Source organism: Pseudochaenichthys georgianus, chromosome 1, assembly GCF_902827115.2.
Source record: "Pseudochaenichthys georgianus chromosome 1, fPseGeo1.2, whole genome shotgun sequence".
Lineage (NCBI taxonomy): Eukaryota > Metazoa > Chordata > Actinopteri > Perciformes > Channichthyidae > Pseudochaenichthys > Pseudochaenichthys georgianus.
Genome location: NC_047503.1, coordinates 37,137,269 through 37,155,447, shown reverse-complemented (window position 1 = coordinate 37,155,447; position 18,179 = coordinate 37,137,269). Strand labels below are relative to the sequence as shown.

Here is an 18,179-nt window from a genome sequence, read left to right as displayed (position 1 = left end):
TGACCAAAAAAAACAGCTTGCCAAACGATCGTTATTTACTGTGGCTGCTGATTCAGTATATACAAGAGACTAAGGATAGAGTAAATAGAAAAAAAAGGTATAATTTTAATATGTTATCATATTCATACACCCTAATTCATCCTTGGATCAGAAATCACTTAAAAAATGCCTGTACTTTTGGAATGCGTTATACAGTATTTACACCGGTGCTTAATATTTGTTATGGTTCATTTATATTTTAGTGTATGTATGTATTTGAATTTTTTGTTATACTCAATAGAACAGAGATGATTCCTGCAATGAACATTTCAACTGGATGTGTGTAACTGTTGTTTAGCGCCGTCTTCTCAGGTGTTTGGTAAGTGGATTACATCGTACAAAGGCAGCAATATTACTCTGCCTGACACAGGAGAAAAATCTCTAAATAAATATTGACTTTTTCATAGCTGTCTTCCAGGTTATGACTTATCTGCCCCGCTAACATTTGAGTGTGTGTGTGTGTGTGTGTGTGTGTGTGTGTGTGTGTGTGTGTGTGTGTGTGTGTGTGTGTGTGTGTGTGTGTGTGTGTGTGTGTGTGTGTGTGTGGTGTGTGTGTGTGTGTGTGTGTGTGTGTGTGTGTGTGTGTGTGTGTGTGTGTGTGTGTGTGTGTGTGTGTGTGTGTGTGTGTGTGTGTGTGTGTGTGTGTGTGTGTGTGTGTGTGTGTGTGTGTGTGTGTGTGTGTGTGTGTGTGTGTGTGTGTGTGTGTGTGTTCGCGTGCTCACTAGCTGCAGAGGTGCTCTGGGAGGAGTCTCCAGAAGATACCATGGCGACGCTGTCGATGGGTGTCCCGGCAGACACAGACGCAGCAGTGGCTGATGGGACGCTGGTGAAAGCGCCTGCAGACGGTGCCATGCCAGTTTTCTTAGGTGCAACGACAACACTCCTATAAAGAGAACAAGACAGGTTTTTTATTTATTTCCTTTCCTTTACAGAACCTTTGCAATATACAGCGAGCCATGTTGGACTTTTATGTTCAGTACATCTAATGAGTCCAAAATACATTCATCTTGAAGAGTAATTACAGGGCTACTTTTCTTGAACAAAGTATTTTCAAATGGTTAAATGTATCCGTCCACATCCAAGCAGCTACCTGCAGAAGTCTTTTATCTGGAATAAAACAGTAGGCTTAATTGTTTACTTGGCCAAACCAAAAAGAGCACATCAGCGTTGGGAAGAAAATACAAATAAAAAATGTTTAGTTTGAAGGCACGTTGTGTAAGATGGTCCTAACCATTTTTTTATTTTGCTAGGTAGGCATCAGTGTTTAATCCCATCGTAGATCAAGCATTCATAAAATCTAAATGCTGCAAATACTACAAAACAAACTTTGCCAGGTTTCTTGATTTCAATTTCTAGAATAGATCAAACATATATCTGAGGAATGAATAAGAAAAATAAATCGGTCAAATATTTGATTAAAATGTTGACGGGACTTCATTCTACAGACATATCCTCTTGTATTGGCTCGCTCTTACTTAAATGACCAAAACAACTTTTTCCTGCTGGGCCCAAATGTCCCATCATTGACAGCTCGCCTAAATGTGCAAACACAGTTATCTATTCAGTGATAATGCGGCTTCTTCAGATGTCGCTCTGGCCAGCTAACAGGAAGTGTTTCTCGTAGTGATGTGGTACAACTGAGTGGAGTTCAATTCCGCTCCTGCTAACAGCAGATGGGAGGAGAGCAGCATGCAGATAAGCTGTCAGTTTAGAGCAGGGCTCTGACAGACCACTGGCCATATCAAAGAGAGCCTGGCCCCGCTTATCAGTGCTGACACAGGGGAGGCCGGGTCTAATCACTGGCTACTGCTCCCTCTCAGAAACAAACCAATGCAGGAGCACCAAGCATACATCAAATCCACACAATTTAAATATAGAAAGAAAACAGAATTTGGACAAAAAATACTTTCCTCCAGGAGTCAATGTGTTTGCAGATTTTCATGGACACACAAAAGAGGATAGCTGACTTTGGCTCTGTGGTGCAGACAGATACCTGGCTGCACTATCAAAGGCTGTTCTTAGCTGATTTAAAGCAGGTGATCAGATCTATTAAAAGTTGCTGTGAATGTTACAACCTCAAAGCCAACCTTTACTTTGACGGATCGATGCTTTTGGCATAATAGAGCTGCATTCGGAGGCCAATGGCTGGACAGCTTTTGACAGTGTTTTAAATACAAATATATACTGGAAAAGCTCAGAGTGATGCATACAAACTGAAGAAGTGATAAGACACGGTGAAATCACTATTGATAGCCAGGAAGGGTGAAGATAAAAGTTTCTGCTAACTTTCTCCTGCTCTGATAGTGAGTGGGCTGGAGGGTGGTATCAGGGAACAAGGGCGGTGCTGACGTGAAGCACCCTGGGTGTCAACAGCAAGGGAGAGAGACACAGGCGCCCCTGGTGTGTGCAGGCTAGGAGTGTGTGTGTGAATGTTTCCAACATATTTGAATATATGCATATGAAAAATAAATGCATGGATGCACAAGTGTGTCCGTCTGTAAACATGTCTGTATATGTGTTTGGCCTTCCATCTGTTCCCAAGCAAAGGCCCGGTGAATTATTCAGCAGGTCATTAGCCACACTTATCAAGAGTGGGCCGCCCCAGTCGATTAATCAGCCGTCAGCGGCCCCACTCAACCCACAAACAGGAGCCGAGGGCAGTGTGTGTGTCTGTGTGCGTATGTATTCTGGGCTGAGGCTGAATTATTTAAAGGCTTTAACCTACAATGGATAAGTGCGGTAAACAATGTGATTCCAGTCATCTCTGCTATTTCAGGTAAAACAAGTGTGAGAAAAATACCATTCTGTAGTGGGAAGTGTTAACAGAGAAAACTCATGGGAGGAGGAAGAGGAGGGAGGGGAGGAAGAGGAGGGGAGGGTACGCACCACCAGAGCTTTGATCTCTGCTTTCACTCTCGTTCCGTTCAACCCTGTGCTTTTTAATGTTCAAAATGTTATTCTTTGACATACGCTATGAGACCTCTTTCAAATCATCTGTGAATCTCAAGATGTGATTGGGTGATGGTGGCTGCTGTGGGAGGGGCATTAACTTGATGACATCAGTGATTAATGGGTTGAGCAACTGAGACCTAAGGGGCCGAGAAAGTATGAGAACAACAGAATCTCAATGGTTTTCATGTGTGTGTGTGAGTGTGTGAGCAAAAGGATATTTGTGTTTGCATCTGAAATGCATTGGATATTCAAGGGCAGCTGAAAACATGAGGCCAAGGCAGGCATTTTTTAAATGTTTGGCAAAAAGCTTAGTTTAGTCAATTAAATACCTAATGCAATGTGTGGATATGTTTGTACTTACGTGAAAGTGCTGGCCTGTTGTTTGCAGCGGAATAAACAGTAACATCATTGTTGTATAGGTTGTATTATAAACGTGCTTTGGGCGTGTGGTTTTATTTGTTACCAGTGAGATTTAAAGTTACCTTTTTTTCACTTTTGAGTTTTCTGCTTGAGTGACTGTCTTTGTTAAATATTTGTAATGATTGTTTTTAAGGGATTATGGCAAAAAACATATATGTATAACTGTTTGCATAAATACAAATTGGAGGATTGACAGTTTACTGAGTCTTTCTGCCATTATTCTTAAATATTGATATACTAAACAGCATCTGCCACAGATACAATATTGATCAGGCTTTTATATTAAGTAATAAAGTAACTCTAAACAACCTTTAAAGTCCTTTGTTGGCTCGTCGTGACAGTCTGAATGACACATATGAGCGCCTGATTTTTCAGAACATAACAGCAGGTTACAACACATCTCATCAGTTTGATGCAGGATCACTAGTAAGCTTGTTTCAGGTATAAAAAGGTGAACTTGTGTTGGAGGAATTTGCAGAATCTCAGTTTGGAGTGCGATGGAGAAATTGAAAAGGGAGCGCTCTTTCAGTTGTGTTTGTGTCGGACATGCTTCTCCTCTTCCTAAGCGGTACATTAACAACACTTCAACACCAACACAACTCATCTGTACATCAACTCTCACATGCATGCAGAGTCTGCTGCCAGGAATGCAAACAACCGCACCATGTATATCCCGGTGTCTAACACTCATATTCTGCAGAACCATGCCGTCTAAATCATCGGCTTGTACAACGACACTGTTTAGTTCTGGTTAGTGTCAGCAAATATTTGCAGACTGGCTGTCATAACGGGTATGGCTGAGAAATGGATGGGCGAAATCCAGCAGGTCTCCACTAGTAAATAAATCAGAAGGGATACTTCACCCCCTGACCAACCCCCCTGTTTTTATCTGGGGGATCCCAGCTCCTTTCATACATTGCTCTCGTAAATCCAGCCCTGTGGGTAAGTGGGAAGTTGCCGTGCTCTGGTGGGAAGTGTCAGGTCAGAATATCAGCCTTAGCTTTTACTGGTGTCACTGGGAGACTTACTGGTTTGTGGAAGATGCTGCGCAGTGATAGATTCATTACAGCAAGATAATAAACACAGAGCATGTCTGCATGCGTGGTAGGTAGAATCGGTAAGGACTAGAGACAGCTGGCTGATAAAGAGTGGTAACGTCGGGAGATAACGAAAATAAATATAGGCATAAAGCAAGTGAATGTTTTTTATAGAAGGGTCGTTTTGACCACGAAATGTCAACAACCTCCCCCACTTCTGCAGTGAGGTCTGAGAATAGTGAAACATTGTGAATCTAGGGGAAAAGAAAGGCTTGAATGTTTGTATTAGCTGGTGCAAATGTTAAGTGGGGAACCAGTCAAGGCAATTTATCATTTCGTCGCCAGAAAATGGACATCAATTTTGATACTTGCTTAATTATTTTAGATCCTTGACGAAGCATTATTGCCAATATTTGCTTTTTGACAATTGTGAATATAGGATATTTTTTCTGTTTTATATCATTTTATTTCACAATTTCACAAAAAAAAAAACTAGCTTTAGAGCCAGACAGGGTCGCAAGTTGGATATTAGAAGACAAATAATTTATATATTGCTGGATTTAGGATGGGATTTGTTGACAGAAACTAAAAATATAGAATATTGCCAGCCTTGTGATTAAACTGATGATAAATAAATGATTAGATACATCCCCACAATAGGGGGGGGGGAGGGATGTGAGAGAGCCTTTTTCCCTCTTAAAGGAGAGTCAGGGTAGAGCTTGCTGTCGGTGCCTGGTCTGGGCATGAAGAGGCTCCCACAGGCAGCGAGGAGCTGTTAGTCTATGCTCTCCAGCTCTCCTGACGTCCTCTCTTCCTACCGAGTGTGCTCAGCGGACAGGAGCCAGTCTAATCCCCCTGATATGAGGAGCGCCCTGAGACCTGACAAAGCATTCCTCAGATAAAGACACGCGATCACAGAGATGCCGTGGAATTCCCACAGTTGGGGGTAGGCAGACTGACTAAGTGTGTTTGTGAGAGCGAGAGAGAGAGAGACAGAAACGGAGAATTTCTTTTTTTCAGTACATGAGAAACTTGACATCCCCCCCCATGGAGACTTCTTTCTCCCCCTTTTCCCATCTCTCTTCTCTACCAGCCTCTCCCCTCTCTGCCGTCTGTGAATGTCTGCTTTAGTATCAACGCTCTAAATTCAAACCAGACCGGAGACCATCCTCTCTCACCTGAGCCCGTCCGTGGCTTCAGTACCAGGCTCTGCTTTTGAAGCTCCTGACTGTTTACCCCAGCAGCTCCAGGGTTAATGCAAATGATACAGCTTTCATGCCAGAAAAGGGGGATGCCGCCTCAAATGTTAGACAGGGAGAGTGGAGTAGCAGGAGGGATGAAAAAGAAAGTTGTTAAATATCAGTGACACTGAGAAAAGAAACAGCTTCCTGCCAGTTTGGTATCTCCGTCTCTTCATCCCTGACATGACTCCTGTTCTCCTTAAGACAGGTCCTTTGTAAGGCGCTTTGCCTGGGATGAGAGCCGACATCGACAGCTATCAGAGACAACAATGGGAAAAAGGGGGGGGAAATTCGGAGACTGAGATCCCCCCCGGTTCAAAAGGGGTTTCTGTTACAGAATGTTTTTTCAAGATCCACTTCCTCTGAGGATACCAAGCTGAGATGTCTTCAAGAGCTGACTTTCAAAAGTCCCCCGCAGTTATGTTGGGAGAAACGGTACGAAACTGTCAACTGTAAAGCTTGAGAATCACAAGCGTATTTGCACCATATGGACTTTTTCTTTAAAGAGTATAGGAGGATATATGAATGTTGAGCCATTAGCTCTCACCTATCAAATGAGCGGAACTGTCGAGATGAGTCTCTGGCCGCATCGCCCACACTTCCTAGGAACGTTGGTGGCAGCAGACTTGGGTCCACCATCATGTCATCAGCTGGAGCGCTCACGAGGCTGCGCAGAATGTCCTTCACATTCTTGCCCTTTGAATCAGAGGGCAGAGAAGGTCTGACCTCAGAGGACAGCGTAGACAGGGCCTCTGAGATGGCGTCTGGGCCGTGAGTCACGCCAGAGGATGACAATTCCGCCTCGCTCGCGGCCGCCGAGGTGTGGTCATCCCCGATGCCAGAGTCATAACGTCGGAGAGAGACTCCGTTCTCCACTTCGAGTCCACCAGAAATGGCCCCGCTATCTAAAAAGGACACAAGCAACACATTATAGAGAAATGCGAGCAATTCAGAAATAACAAAGATTACTCACAGAGGCTTCTTCTACCTTGAAACGGAGTATAAATGGTTACAAGATTAAAATCAACAAATTCATTCAAATAAAAATGTTGTTTTTTTTACCCTAACGTAATTCTCTGACTTTTTTTCTCATTCTATAGTCAAATATATGTAGAGCAATATAATATAGATTCAACCGCCTCTCAAAATTATTCAAACGAAAACATAAAAAGGGGACGTACAGTAAGTGCTTTCCACACTGCTCTATATTTGGGGGTCATTTGCAGCACGTTTTCTCCAATGCAGATACTGTACGTATTTCAGATATATGTTGTAGCTGCCGTTTACCTGTGCTCCTGGAAGACTGGGACCTCTGAGGGCGTTTCTTGTCATTCTGGGGCTCCAGGATGTCGCGGTACTTAGACACCATCAGGACTGAGATGAAGTAGACAACAGCAAGCGCCAAAAACTGAGCCTGCTTACTGTCCTCCTGAAACAAACAAAATACACTAAAGGAACTGCGTCTTCTTCAGAAAGCATGACTCTCAAAGACATTCTGTGAGTGTGATGCACAGTGTGTCTGTTTATCATGTTGCGGGAATGTTGGTTCTGTACGACTCACGATATCTCTGAAGACCACAGCCCTGAGGCGGTTTATGTCCATGTCCTGCAGAAGCCGGTCCAGGTCTCTGACTGGAGACATCCCACCTGTCACGGCATCAACAGGACTCTGCATGGTTGCATGAAACCAAATGTGTTAATAATACATTTATTTTGGGGGGCGCTTTTCATAACACCCAAGGACAGGGTTACAGATTTACAATTTACATTTACAATTTTACCTTACAAATTAAAACAGTGGATTTAGTGAAGTATCAGACAAGACAAACAACAGGAAATTGACTACAAAAGGACACAGGGTACAGATTATAGAGAAAATGCCAGTTTGAACAGGTGGGTTTTGAGTTGGGTCTCCACATGAGGTGAAAGCGGAACATGCACTCTTACACCAATCAGTATGTTTATTAATCCATGTGCACTTTGAGGACTTGGGTAAGGTTTCACAGCTTTGAGAAGCTATCCCTCCTGGGATCATGTCCTTAACATAATGGCTTTTCTAGAGAGCCACTGCATTATAAATGAGCTTTAACACCCGGTTCAGGGAAGAATAACACGACTTTACTGGAAGTCACTGTATCAAATCAAAGGGGCAATGAAAAAAGGCCTCGTCTAGCGTCAAAAATAGCAAGCAGAGCGGTAATAGAATAAGATATGAGCTAATGCAATAGAGCCGTGTTGTTGTTGGTGAGGAGGAGGACAAAGGGCAAAGCCTCCACTGCTTTACTATCCAGGACAGGAAAAGAGCAGATTTTCAAGTGTCGAAACAATCCAGGAAACGAGAGATTTGTTTTTGGCTTTTCAAGGGAAAACATAGTACAAATAGACAACAACAGACAACATGGAGGAAAGGTGTATTTGAATAAAGGTGGAGGTGATGTTATGGGGTACTTGCCTGTGCAGCTGCAGACATGGCTGCTCCCATGTTGGGCATGGCTGTGTAGCTGCGTGCGGAGGCTTCTGCACCGTGACTGCATTGGGCTTGCTGACACTCCAGACAGTTTCTAACAGCCATAGCACAAACTAAGGAGGGATGGAGAAAGAAATATTATACGACATCATATTTATAAAGTCATTTCAGAGAAGGATTATGCTGAAGTCCCTTTGAGGACATTGAACCTAAAGCAAAACGGGGAAATGTCTGCTTATAAACGGAGAAAACCACAACGGGAGCAGCTGAGAGAGACAAAAACAAAAGAGAAAAAGTGGGGCCATGACAAGGTCAGTGCTCTGGCCAACTCTGGCAGCATCGTTCACTCTTCCCTGCTCCACCTCTCCTCCCAAGGTCACAGTGCAAGGGTGTGCTCTTGAATCACACCCACTGCGTGCCGCTCCCATAACAAATCACACACTGCTCGGGTGTGCACATGCTGAGTAGGCAGCAAGATACGTCCTTTCTGGCTAAGAAGAAAAATGTTGTGGTCCAATAACTTTGTGTGGGTTCAAAACTGGCACACTTACCATGTGTAATCTTGTGTGCCGCTCGTCTGTCGCAGCCCCTCCCCTCCCCCGCCGTTCTGTACTTGACAACTGACAAATGTTAACTCTGAGCCATTTAGATTACGAAGGAGGGAATTATTCCGTCTGGAAATGGGCTCGCTTTTTCCATTAGGACTACTCTTTCATACGACCATTTATTAAAAAAAAAAAGGGAGGCGGAGGGAGGGGTGGAGATGCTAAAACCTTGTTACAGTCTTACAAAATCAGATTAGGTGCCAGCAATGGGGAGTGCATACCTCATCAAATATTCATTTCATAACGGGTGCTTTCTAAAACTAGACCTGTAGTGCGCTGGCATCACTTTTCAGCTGAACAGCGGTAATGATAGTTGGATAAAATCTGAGAACAGAACTCTTTTAACAAGTTCGCATTTTAAAAAGCTTTTCTGTTTGTAACCCAAGCTATAAAACGTAAAAACTGATACCTGGATATGCACCATGGAACAAAGCATAGAAAAATGATTTAAATCAGTGTATAAAGTACTTCCACAGAGTGTGTGCGTGCGTGTGTGTGTGGTGTTGATGAAATGAATAATGTACGCATTTCTATATATTTTATTCAGCTGGAGCGTGAAACTGTAATAGCCTGGAACAGAAGGCAGGGAAAGGCCTCGGGCTATGCTGCAGTGCAGTGCAGCCAAGGCCATTATGTAGAACTCACTATATCATGATAGCAGCCATTTTAGAGTGTTGCCATGCAGTGGGGTTATAATAACAAGATAAGAGAGTGCTGATATGAGCGGAGTGAAAGAGGCGAGGGAATGAGCAGTCGCCGGAGATGGAGAGGAAGACGGCAGGAAAGAGAGAACACAGGAGGGAGGGTGAAGAAGGCTACAGGGAGTCATGACTGAGGCTAACACAAGAGGCTACTGCCGGCTGATATGAGAGGGATCGATGAACAGGGGAGGACAGAGGGCTCGGTTAGAGGAGGAGATAAAAGATGGAAATTCAGAGAGGGGATGCAGATGAGATGAGAGCTAAATGTCATCAAATGGAAGGTTAAGTAGACAAACAACAAGGTTTAACCCCAAATTGTGTTGAACGATATCAATAATGAGTCTTGTAAAATAAATGAGATTGATCAAGTTATGAGGTCAAAGGAACCAAACCGTGTGCATACCGAGGCGAAGGCACTGTCGCAGGATGCCTCCCGACGACATGTTTTTCTCAGCTTCTATCTCTGTGAAGGTAAGGGAGCTGGCAAAGATGAGAACATCCACGAGGTTGATGAGGCGGTGGAGGAAGGTGACTGAAGCCTCCACCGTCAGACCGTGGGAGGGTTCGATATTCTCCAGTTCATGCTGGTGGTGGACGGAGGAAAGATCACAGAGCTATTCATTGACAAGTCATACATACATCCTTCAATTCAGTTTATATTGAGTACAGGCTCATTGAAGCTATTAACTATACAGTAACTATTAGAATAACTGTACTTTGTATGGATGATAAAAACATGAAGAGAAAAAAAAACTACATTTAAGTAAAAGGAAGCCAATGTGACTTTACTAGTTAGAAAACAAATGGATCAAAGAACAAAAGTAAGAGTAACGCAGCGTCCACACGGCAGCGTGCGCTGACGCTTGCCGGCGGGCGTGTCTGAAGCTAGACCAACAACCAATCACATGAATCTCCCGCCCAGACACACAAGCACGCGGTTTGATTGGCTCGAGCTTGTACTGGCATGTGATTTGATTGGCTGACGCTTCGGCCGAAGCTTCAAAAGTTGAACATTGCTCAACTTTTGAAGCGAGCAAAGCGAAGCTCCCACAATGCAGTTCGGCAAAGCGTGACATCACCCCATTCAAAGTGAATGGGCAGAAGCATTGAAGGTTCAACGCACGCCGCCGTGTGGACGGGCCGTAAAGGTTCATTCTTGACCTGTAAGGAAACTGTTTATTTTTTAATGTTTTTGTCAAGTGACGTTTAATTCACAACATTTTATAGTTACACGCAACTTTAAAATGAGTTGCCATAGAGAGGATAGTGGTACAAAGTAAGACATTCAATGTAGAAATGTACCAAAGACTTAATAATTAGAAACGCTTTTAAACTGTAATAAATGTGTGGAATATGTGAGACAGCTATACTGATAACACCTCTTGATACAACATTAAAATACATTGAAATGTATTACATCGAGTTTTAAATCTGGTTAGAAACCAAACCCAATAAATGCAATTGAATTAAAAAGGAATTGAACTTCAACCTGTTTCCTTAACAGGGCCGTAAAGTCATTGACGGAGGCAAAGAATGGTGTAAGAGAGTGGCAGTCAGCGACATCAGACAACACACAAACAAAGTAACAATGTTAGGAGGCCGCTAACTGTGGTCTAATGTGATTGGAAAAGGTCAATGTGGATGGATAACTTCCTGTGATGGGAGTCATCGACTACGCAGCCACAGTAAGCACACACACACACACAGACGAGGAGACTCACAGAGGAGGAGGTGGCAGCAGAGAGCAGAGGTAGAATGCCTCCACAGGCCATGATGAGGTTGTCCACCACCTGGGAGATGATGTGAATACTGTTGTGGACAAACACCACGTTCTCGCTGCTGTTCACAAAGTCCAGAATAGTCTTTGTGGAGTGGCTGTGAGGGAGAGGATCACATATTGCTTTGTTAATGAAACACATATTCCGAATAAGACAAGTAGGAGTATTGTATTTGTGACAAATGTTAAGTGAGAGCCTGTTTTTGATGATATAATAATATTGGTATGAAAATAACAGTGTTTTGCTTACAGATGTTCTTTGTTGCCGTTTAATGCTTACATTGAAGGATTCAAATAACTTTCTATTTTTACAAAAACATTTCCTGTGCTTTGTTCTAAAGTGTCCTCAATGGGGAATGAATTTCAAAGTATCCCTAGAGACCCTGGTTTTTTAGTTTCATGTAATGTAAAGTACTGCTTTGTGTAATGGTTATGGCTATGAGAAATATTTCAGGCCAATATCTATTTTTGCTTTTAAGTCATTGCCTTAGCAAAGAGAAACACTTTACTTTGAGTAGAATAAGTCTAATAAGTATTACACAAGGATTTAACGAGCAAAAGTAAGAAGTCAAATCTTCCCACTAACAAAACAAAGATTGGTGAAGGACTCTTCCAGGCAGCTCTCAATTAGTAGAAGGCTTAAATGAAATCTGGTGCCCGCTCCTTAGAGGCACAAAAAGCCAATAAATCTATTTTCCATTAGTCAATTAACAAAATAATTGTTAGCTAAAGCATGAGCAATGTCAGAGTCAGCAGATTGTTCCCGTACCTCCTCCACATCTGCACATCTGTCTCAATAGAGAAGAGCAGGTCAGCCAGGAGGCGTTGGTGCATGTGGGACCAGCGGAACTCTGGGATACGAAACATGGTGGAGCGAGGGGCCGGATTGCTGCCCTCTCTCTGCTGACCTGCAGACCCCCCCGCTGCCGCTGCTGCTGCTGCTGCTGGAGGCTGGCCCTGGCTCGTTTCCTACGGAGAGAAACCAGTTATACACAATTAGCTTTAACTGAATTCTTTGTTCACAAGAGGACCATTCGTATTTCAGTTACCCATCCCGTGTCACTTTGAATTTGTAAGAAACGCTTTTTTTCTTGCATGCCTCCACTTTCAACAGATGTTAAGGAAAAAAGGTATTAATGAATTCATATAAATGGAAGCATCTCAGTCTCAATTCTCCCAAACACATGCCTATTCATAAAGATTAAATAAAACACTTTGAGCGACGATCACAGTAAACGGATAATGCAAGTGTTTGGCAAGTATTGAGATGATTTCTTAATGAATATTGCATATTGTTTTACCGTTAGGGCAGTTTCCTTGTATTTCAATACTTTCAAGAGAAACATTTTTCTAAGAGTTCACGGTACCACGGGATGGGTAATTAATGCAAACGGTCATTTTTATGTGTGAAATATCCCTTTCACATAAGGGTTTAAAACTGAAAGTGATCAGTTCTATTTATTATCATGTTAAAAAATAAATATTTAAAGCAGAGAAATCAGTTAAAGAAAAGGGATGCGTACTGTAGTTGAGGTCTCCTTTAATTCAAGTCTCTCCGTGTCTAAGGCCACATTGGACACGTCCAGTCGGGCGATTTTGATCTCTTTGGTCTTGCTGACAGGCGCTGCAGTCTTCTGTGCGTCACAGGTGCCATCTGTGGGAGCGGGCAGGGTTTCTTCTTCAGTGGTGCTGGTGGTATCTAAAGGCTGGCTAGGTGAGGGGGGGTCTGAGGCTGCTGGGACCTCCTGGGCTGTCGAGGTTGGTGTGGCATCAGAAGGCTGCTGGTCTGGTGTAGCGGGAACAGTTATGGAGGAAGACGGGTCATCTTTGGGTGCTTCTGTCTCACTCTGTTCAGGTGTTTCAGTTAGAGAAGTCTCACTCTCCAATCCAGACACCTGTTTCTCTTCAGCTTCACTCTCTTCTTCCACTTTTTCTTGTAAGTCAACCGCTTGCTTCTCATCACTATCTTCGTCCGTCTTTATCTCATGACCTTCCTGATCATCTTCCTTGCCTTCATCATCGTCATCTTTAGCATCCTCCTTTTGTCTTACCTCCCCTTCCTCTCCGGCAACTGCAGAGGCATAAGAGAACTCTTCTTGGCTATCATCAGCATCACTTGGGGGGGTCTGGTCGCTGACAGAGGACACGTCAGCCAGATCCTCGTTGAAGACGGAGTCTCCTTCCTGCACAATGTTCTCCAGACAGGCCGCTGACTCGGGGGACGTTTGGTCCTTATTATAGTCTTGTTCTGCAACCTCGGGCACCTCTGTGTCTGCTTCATTCAAAGACTCTTCTGGTGTGGAGGTTGCTGATTCCCCTTTGATAGGTTCAGACTTGTCATCATGTGTTGCAGATGTTTGTGCATCATCGCTTGCAGATGGTGTAGCAGAGTCTCTAACCCCTTCTGTTGCATTGGTGTCCTCTGCGTCGCCAACTGATGTTTGCAGATCATCGGAGCTCTTGCCAGTGGAAGTCTCCTGTTCCTCTTTATTGGTCTCTTCACTCTGTTCCTCTTTATCGTCCGTTTGTGTCACAGTCTCTTTTCCCTCATCACCTGAGCCATCCTTGGAAGACTCCTCAACAGCCTGCTGCTGCTGCTCTTCTTCTTCTTCTTCGTCATCCCTGGTCAGGATATTGGACACGGTGATGGATGCGTGTCCACTTCCCTCAGCAGCCTCTGGTGGGCTGGAGGTAATGGTGGAGCCAGATGCTGTGTCCGGGGACTTGTGGGACAGCTCGTCCACTGTGAGCTCAATGACTGTGGAAGGGGCCGTCTCCTCTGCAGGGGTCCCGTTAACACACTCCATGGCGTCCGATCTTTGGCTGACACCAGAGATGGTTCTGATGGATCTCATCGAGCCTGTGGACCCCTGATGCTGGTACTGACGGAACATATGGGACAGATTCTCTTTGTGCTGCTCGAAGGTCACCTGCAAACACAAAAGAGTACATGTTCAAATGTAAGAAACACTACTTGGCATTACTTAAAGTAGTAGTACTTTGATAATTTAAGTAATTTCTGAGATCCTACACAATTCTCCAAGTATTAGAACAATCTAAGAATTTGTACACAAGACAGCTTTCCAGAATATGTATACTACTTTATGTAGGCAACAAACTGAAAGTGAGTGCACAGTAAACGACTTTGACTTCCTGGTTCAACTTGAACTTCCTGTACTAACAGTATTTGAAACTTTGACAGATGTTAACAAAGGACCTCCAAATAAATGTGGCTAACCAGGCAGCTTATTTAAAACCTGAATGACCATCTACTCGCTTATGATTCCCATTCAATCAAACCTCTTATTAAAGTTACAGTTTATTCAGATTTCAGCACATTTCTATGAACTATGATAGGAAACAGCCAAAAATACACAAAACAGACCCAAGCTTCGGTCAAATATATAAAAGACTGTATTTTTGTTTGAGAATGGAGAAAAGGCATCATGCAAAGCTTATGAGCAATGTACTTCAAGAAGTCATTAAGATGTACCAGTGGTTTTACATACAAATAAATATCCCAAAAATGCCATCAAACATTTTCCCAAGTCATCTCATCAAATAAGCCCTCACTCTTTAAAATTATATATTTTGGTTTGCAATTTCAGCCGTTACCCCATTTTATGTCCACGTGTGATATAATACCCAATTATCCCATTTCATCTGGAAACATCAAATAATGGAAGATATTCTCAAAATGCTCTTTAGTTGTGAGTTTATTATAGCAACTAACCACTGGGACCATTTGAGGCTAACTATTCAATATTCAAAACGGTTCCTCTCTCTTACTGTATGCGCAGCTGCTCACAGCCTATTAACCTCTATCAGTCTTCTTACATCTGATACGGGTAGACGAGACTGCTAGTCTATAACGACAATGGTCTGCAGTGGCATTTGAGGAAGAGCCCATCCATGTAAGCAGTCATAGATTAGCAGTAGGTACCATTAGTCGGTGTCTGCTAGCTGTTCTGAGTGCGTGTCCAGCATCGGCAAATCCTCCCACGCCTAATTTAAGACCCTGCATTAATCACTGGGCCCTTCGAGGACAGAAAGTCAAAGATGGGTTGGGGGTGGAAGGGGGGGTGCAACGAGACCCACTTTGCTGCTTTTTCACCTGAGGCTATTTGGACAGGAGCAGAGAGGGAAAGAGAGAGCGAAAGAAACAAAGAAAATTAGAAAGCAGAGATCAAAAGGAAGAGAAAAAAAATAAGAAATTGCAAAGCAGGAAGAGGAAGAAAGTGAGTCATTGAGAGTGGAAGAAAGGAAAGGGAGAGAAAGGAGCTGATTATTTGTAATTAATTAGGCGTTATTGTTCGAAATTAGCCTGCTACACGGGTGCTCATTAATCTTCTGTAGTGGGTAGCAGTGATTGGTAATCCATAGCTGTTTTCAGAGTGCACAGCCTGCTCTAAATACGCCAGCAGTCCGTCTCTTTCCAAGTGATCACACGGCAAGACCGTCTACCCCATTCGTTTGAGCTTAATTTGACATTTAGCATTTTAGCAATTAAAAGGCTGCATTCAGAGCACGCTGCTATGGAGTGTTTTTGTGTAAGGACAGTGCAGAACATAACGTCATAGATCCAGGATGCAGTCTGTGCATTAAGATGATGCATGATGGCCTTAAATGGGGCTCTGTAGCAGATCCAGTTACCATTAGACAGAGGTAGTATACGTCTGTGGGTTTTCTTAAAGAGCGGTTCGCCTCGCTACAATATATAGAAACTGCCTTGGGTGGCTAAGACATCAGCGCCGATCTAATCTAATTTCATTCTACTCCATGACTCGGCCTGGCCTCAGTGGGGTATGGGAAAATGTTATGGTAATGTACAAAAACATGGTGGGCTTTTCTAATGTGACAGGTAACATGGTATTAACTGGGCGCAGAAGGAAGGGGACACACTAGGATTAGCAACAAGGCATTGCCATACGTTTCCCCGCAATCTCACAAACAGAAATAAGTGAAATGTCTTTTTTTCTGCAGTAAAACAATATTTGCGATCACATTTACACAACAGTCTATACGGAATTCAGTATTTCCATTCTCCTCACGACTGCTGTATAGCTGATCAGGAATAAGCAGAGTCCCCACACCACAACCTGTTTGGTGAGGGTCAGGGGGGGGCAGAGCAGTGATCCTGGAAGACCCCCGCAGTAGGAGCCTGGGAGTCCCCATTTAGATAAATAGATAGAGCGACCACAAAACAAAGGGGAAATGGGGAGGGCAGCATGGCTCTAATCCGATTAGCTAAATGCAATTCCTCCAGCAAAATCAATGTCGTCTGCTACTGCGGTGCTAGCTGGGTGGTTTTTGCTCTTGTTCACAATGTCATTGTAAAAACATGTTTCTTCTCAGTTGTGTCCTCCCATATGATCCAGTCATGTGTATACAGTCTTTATCTGTGATCCTATCACAACCTTGGGAAGACGAGCTGACACAAAAGGTCCTTCAGGATAACATACACTAAACTAAATGAATCTCCCCAGTCAAATTCATGGGGTTTTAACCACCTCTTTATTATGTATATCCCATTGAGATTTCAATATCTATTGTAGGATTACAGAATAAAAGACATCGATATACATACTGGTGATTGTCTTTGTTTTAGAAAGTATAGACAACACTTGATGCATGGCTATTATCTAGCATTGGCTTTTCTATCTTCCCACTTTCTGCTCCTTTGTCAACTTGTCAATGTATCTGAAAGTCTTTGTCATTAACCACAAGAACGTCTCAATGACCCTAAAGTGCAACAAAAAACGCCTGGACAAACTACTCTAAGTGGAAATGGTAAAAGGGTCATAAGATAAAACTAAATTCTTCCAAATATCCTCAACTTATTGAAAAATACCAGCTCAAGTTATTTACATGTTGTCAAATCTGTGTTGGCTCATCTCTGGTGTAAAGCGTCTGACAGGCATAATGAAGGCCGCCAGCAGAGTCTGAAGGACAGAGGGACCTTCACACCCCATTCTCTCTTTTGGAGATCTCCTTGTTCTCAAACTGATTTGTGTGCAGAGATGGACGAGGGGCACCTTGGGTGAGTGTGTGTGCAGAGTGGGGGGGCTGTTGTGTCAGCGTGCCCACCTGCAAGAACATCTGTCTGTTCAGAGAGACGCTTATGCAGGTACACTCACTTTCTAATGACTGACAGAGAGGGATTCACACTCACACATCATAACCAGGTTGACAGTGCCTCTTGCTAATCTCTGCTTTGATATGAAACAATACGATTAAATATAAAGTCTCAGGCTGATCATTAAACCATCTCAATTCATGGAACATAAAGCTGCACTTTGAGGTTGGACAGAGACAAAACATTTGGGCCGCATGGCACCGATTGAGCTTTTCTTAACTTTCCAGCAAGGCCAAAATAAAAAAAATGTTACACCTAAAGATTGATAGGACAAAAAATCAAGAGATCCGAAGTAAATATAACACATACTGTCATTCTGATCACTACAACGCGACTCAATAGAAAAATAAGTAAAAACTTCAAATGTACAAGTCCAGTTACAGTGAATATGGAGCTAATTTAAAATTAGCAAAAGGCCTGAATTTCGGCAAAACAGGGAACTCATAAATGTAAATATTATACTGGTAAACTTTGATTTTTTCCCATCTGCATAAAATGTGAATATGTTATTTGGGTATGCAATTCAAAATGCTAGAGAGAACACCCTTACCAGCAACATGATAAAAACATCTTGATGAATGTACCGTCTACACATGCCAAACTGACAACCTTACCACAGTTGAGACAAGGGAAAATAATTCCTAAAGTCTGTATAGATGAGAAGTGTGCACATATGTATTTGTGAATGCATATATGCACTTATCAAGAGGCTCCCAGTGCGCTGGTTGTATTTATGAGGCCTTGTTTCTCTGATTGTTCTCACACGGTTCCGATGAATATTCAATGGGTTTGGAAAGAAGGGCT

The 18,179-nt window shown here is 43.0% G+C and overlaps 1 protein-coding gene across 1 annotated transcript in view; it reads right to left on the bottom strand.

Moving 5' to 3' along the window:
* The window catches only part of lrba (LPS-responsive vesicle trafficking, beach and anchor containing), a 185,724-nt gene that overhangs the window by 121,193 nt on the left and 46,352 nt on the right, over positions 1-18,179 (bottom strand). The window contains 9 exon segments of the mRNA XM_034086063.2: positions 762-922; positions 6,237-6,594; positions 6,977-7,118; positions 7,251-7,358; positions 8,142-8,269; positions 9,866-10,046; positions 11,184-11,337; positions 12,009-12,208; positions 12,763-14,169. Coding sequence (XP_033941954.1) covers positions 762-922; positions 6,237-6,594; positions 6,977-7,118; positions 7,251-7,358; positions 8,142-8,269; positions 9,866-10,046; positions 11,184-11,337; positions 12,009-12,208; positions 12,763-14,169 — 2,839 coding nt within the window.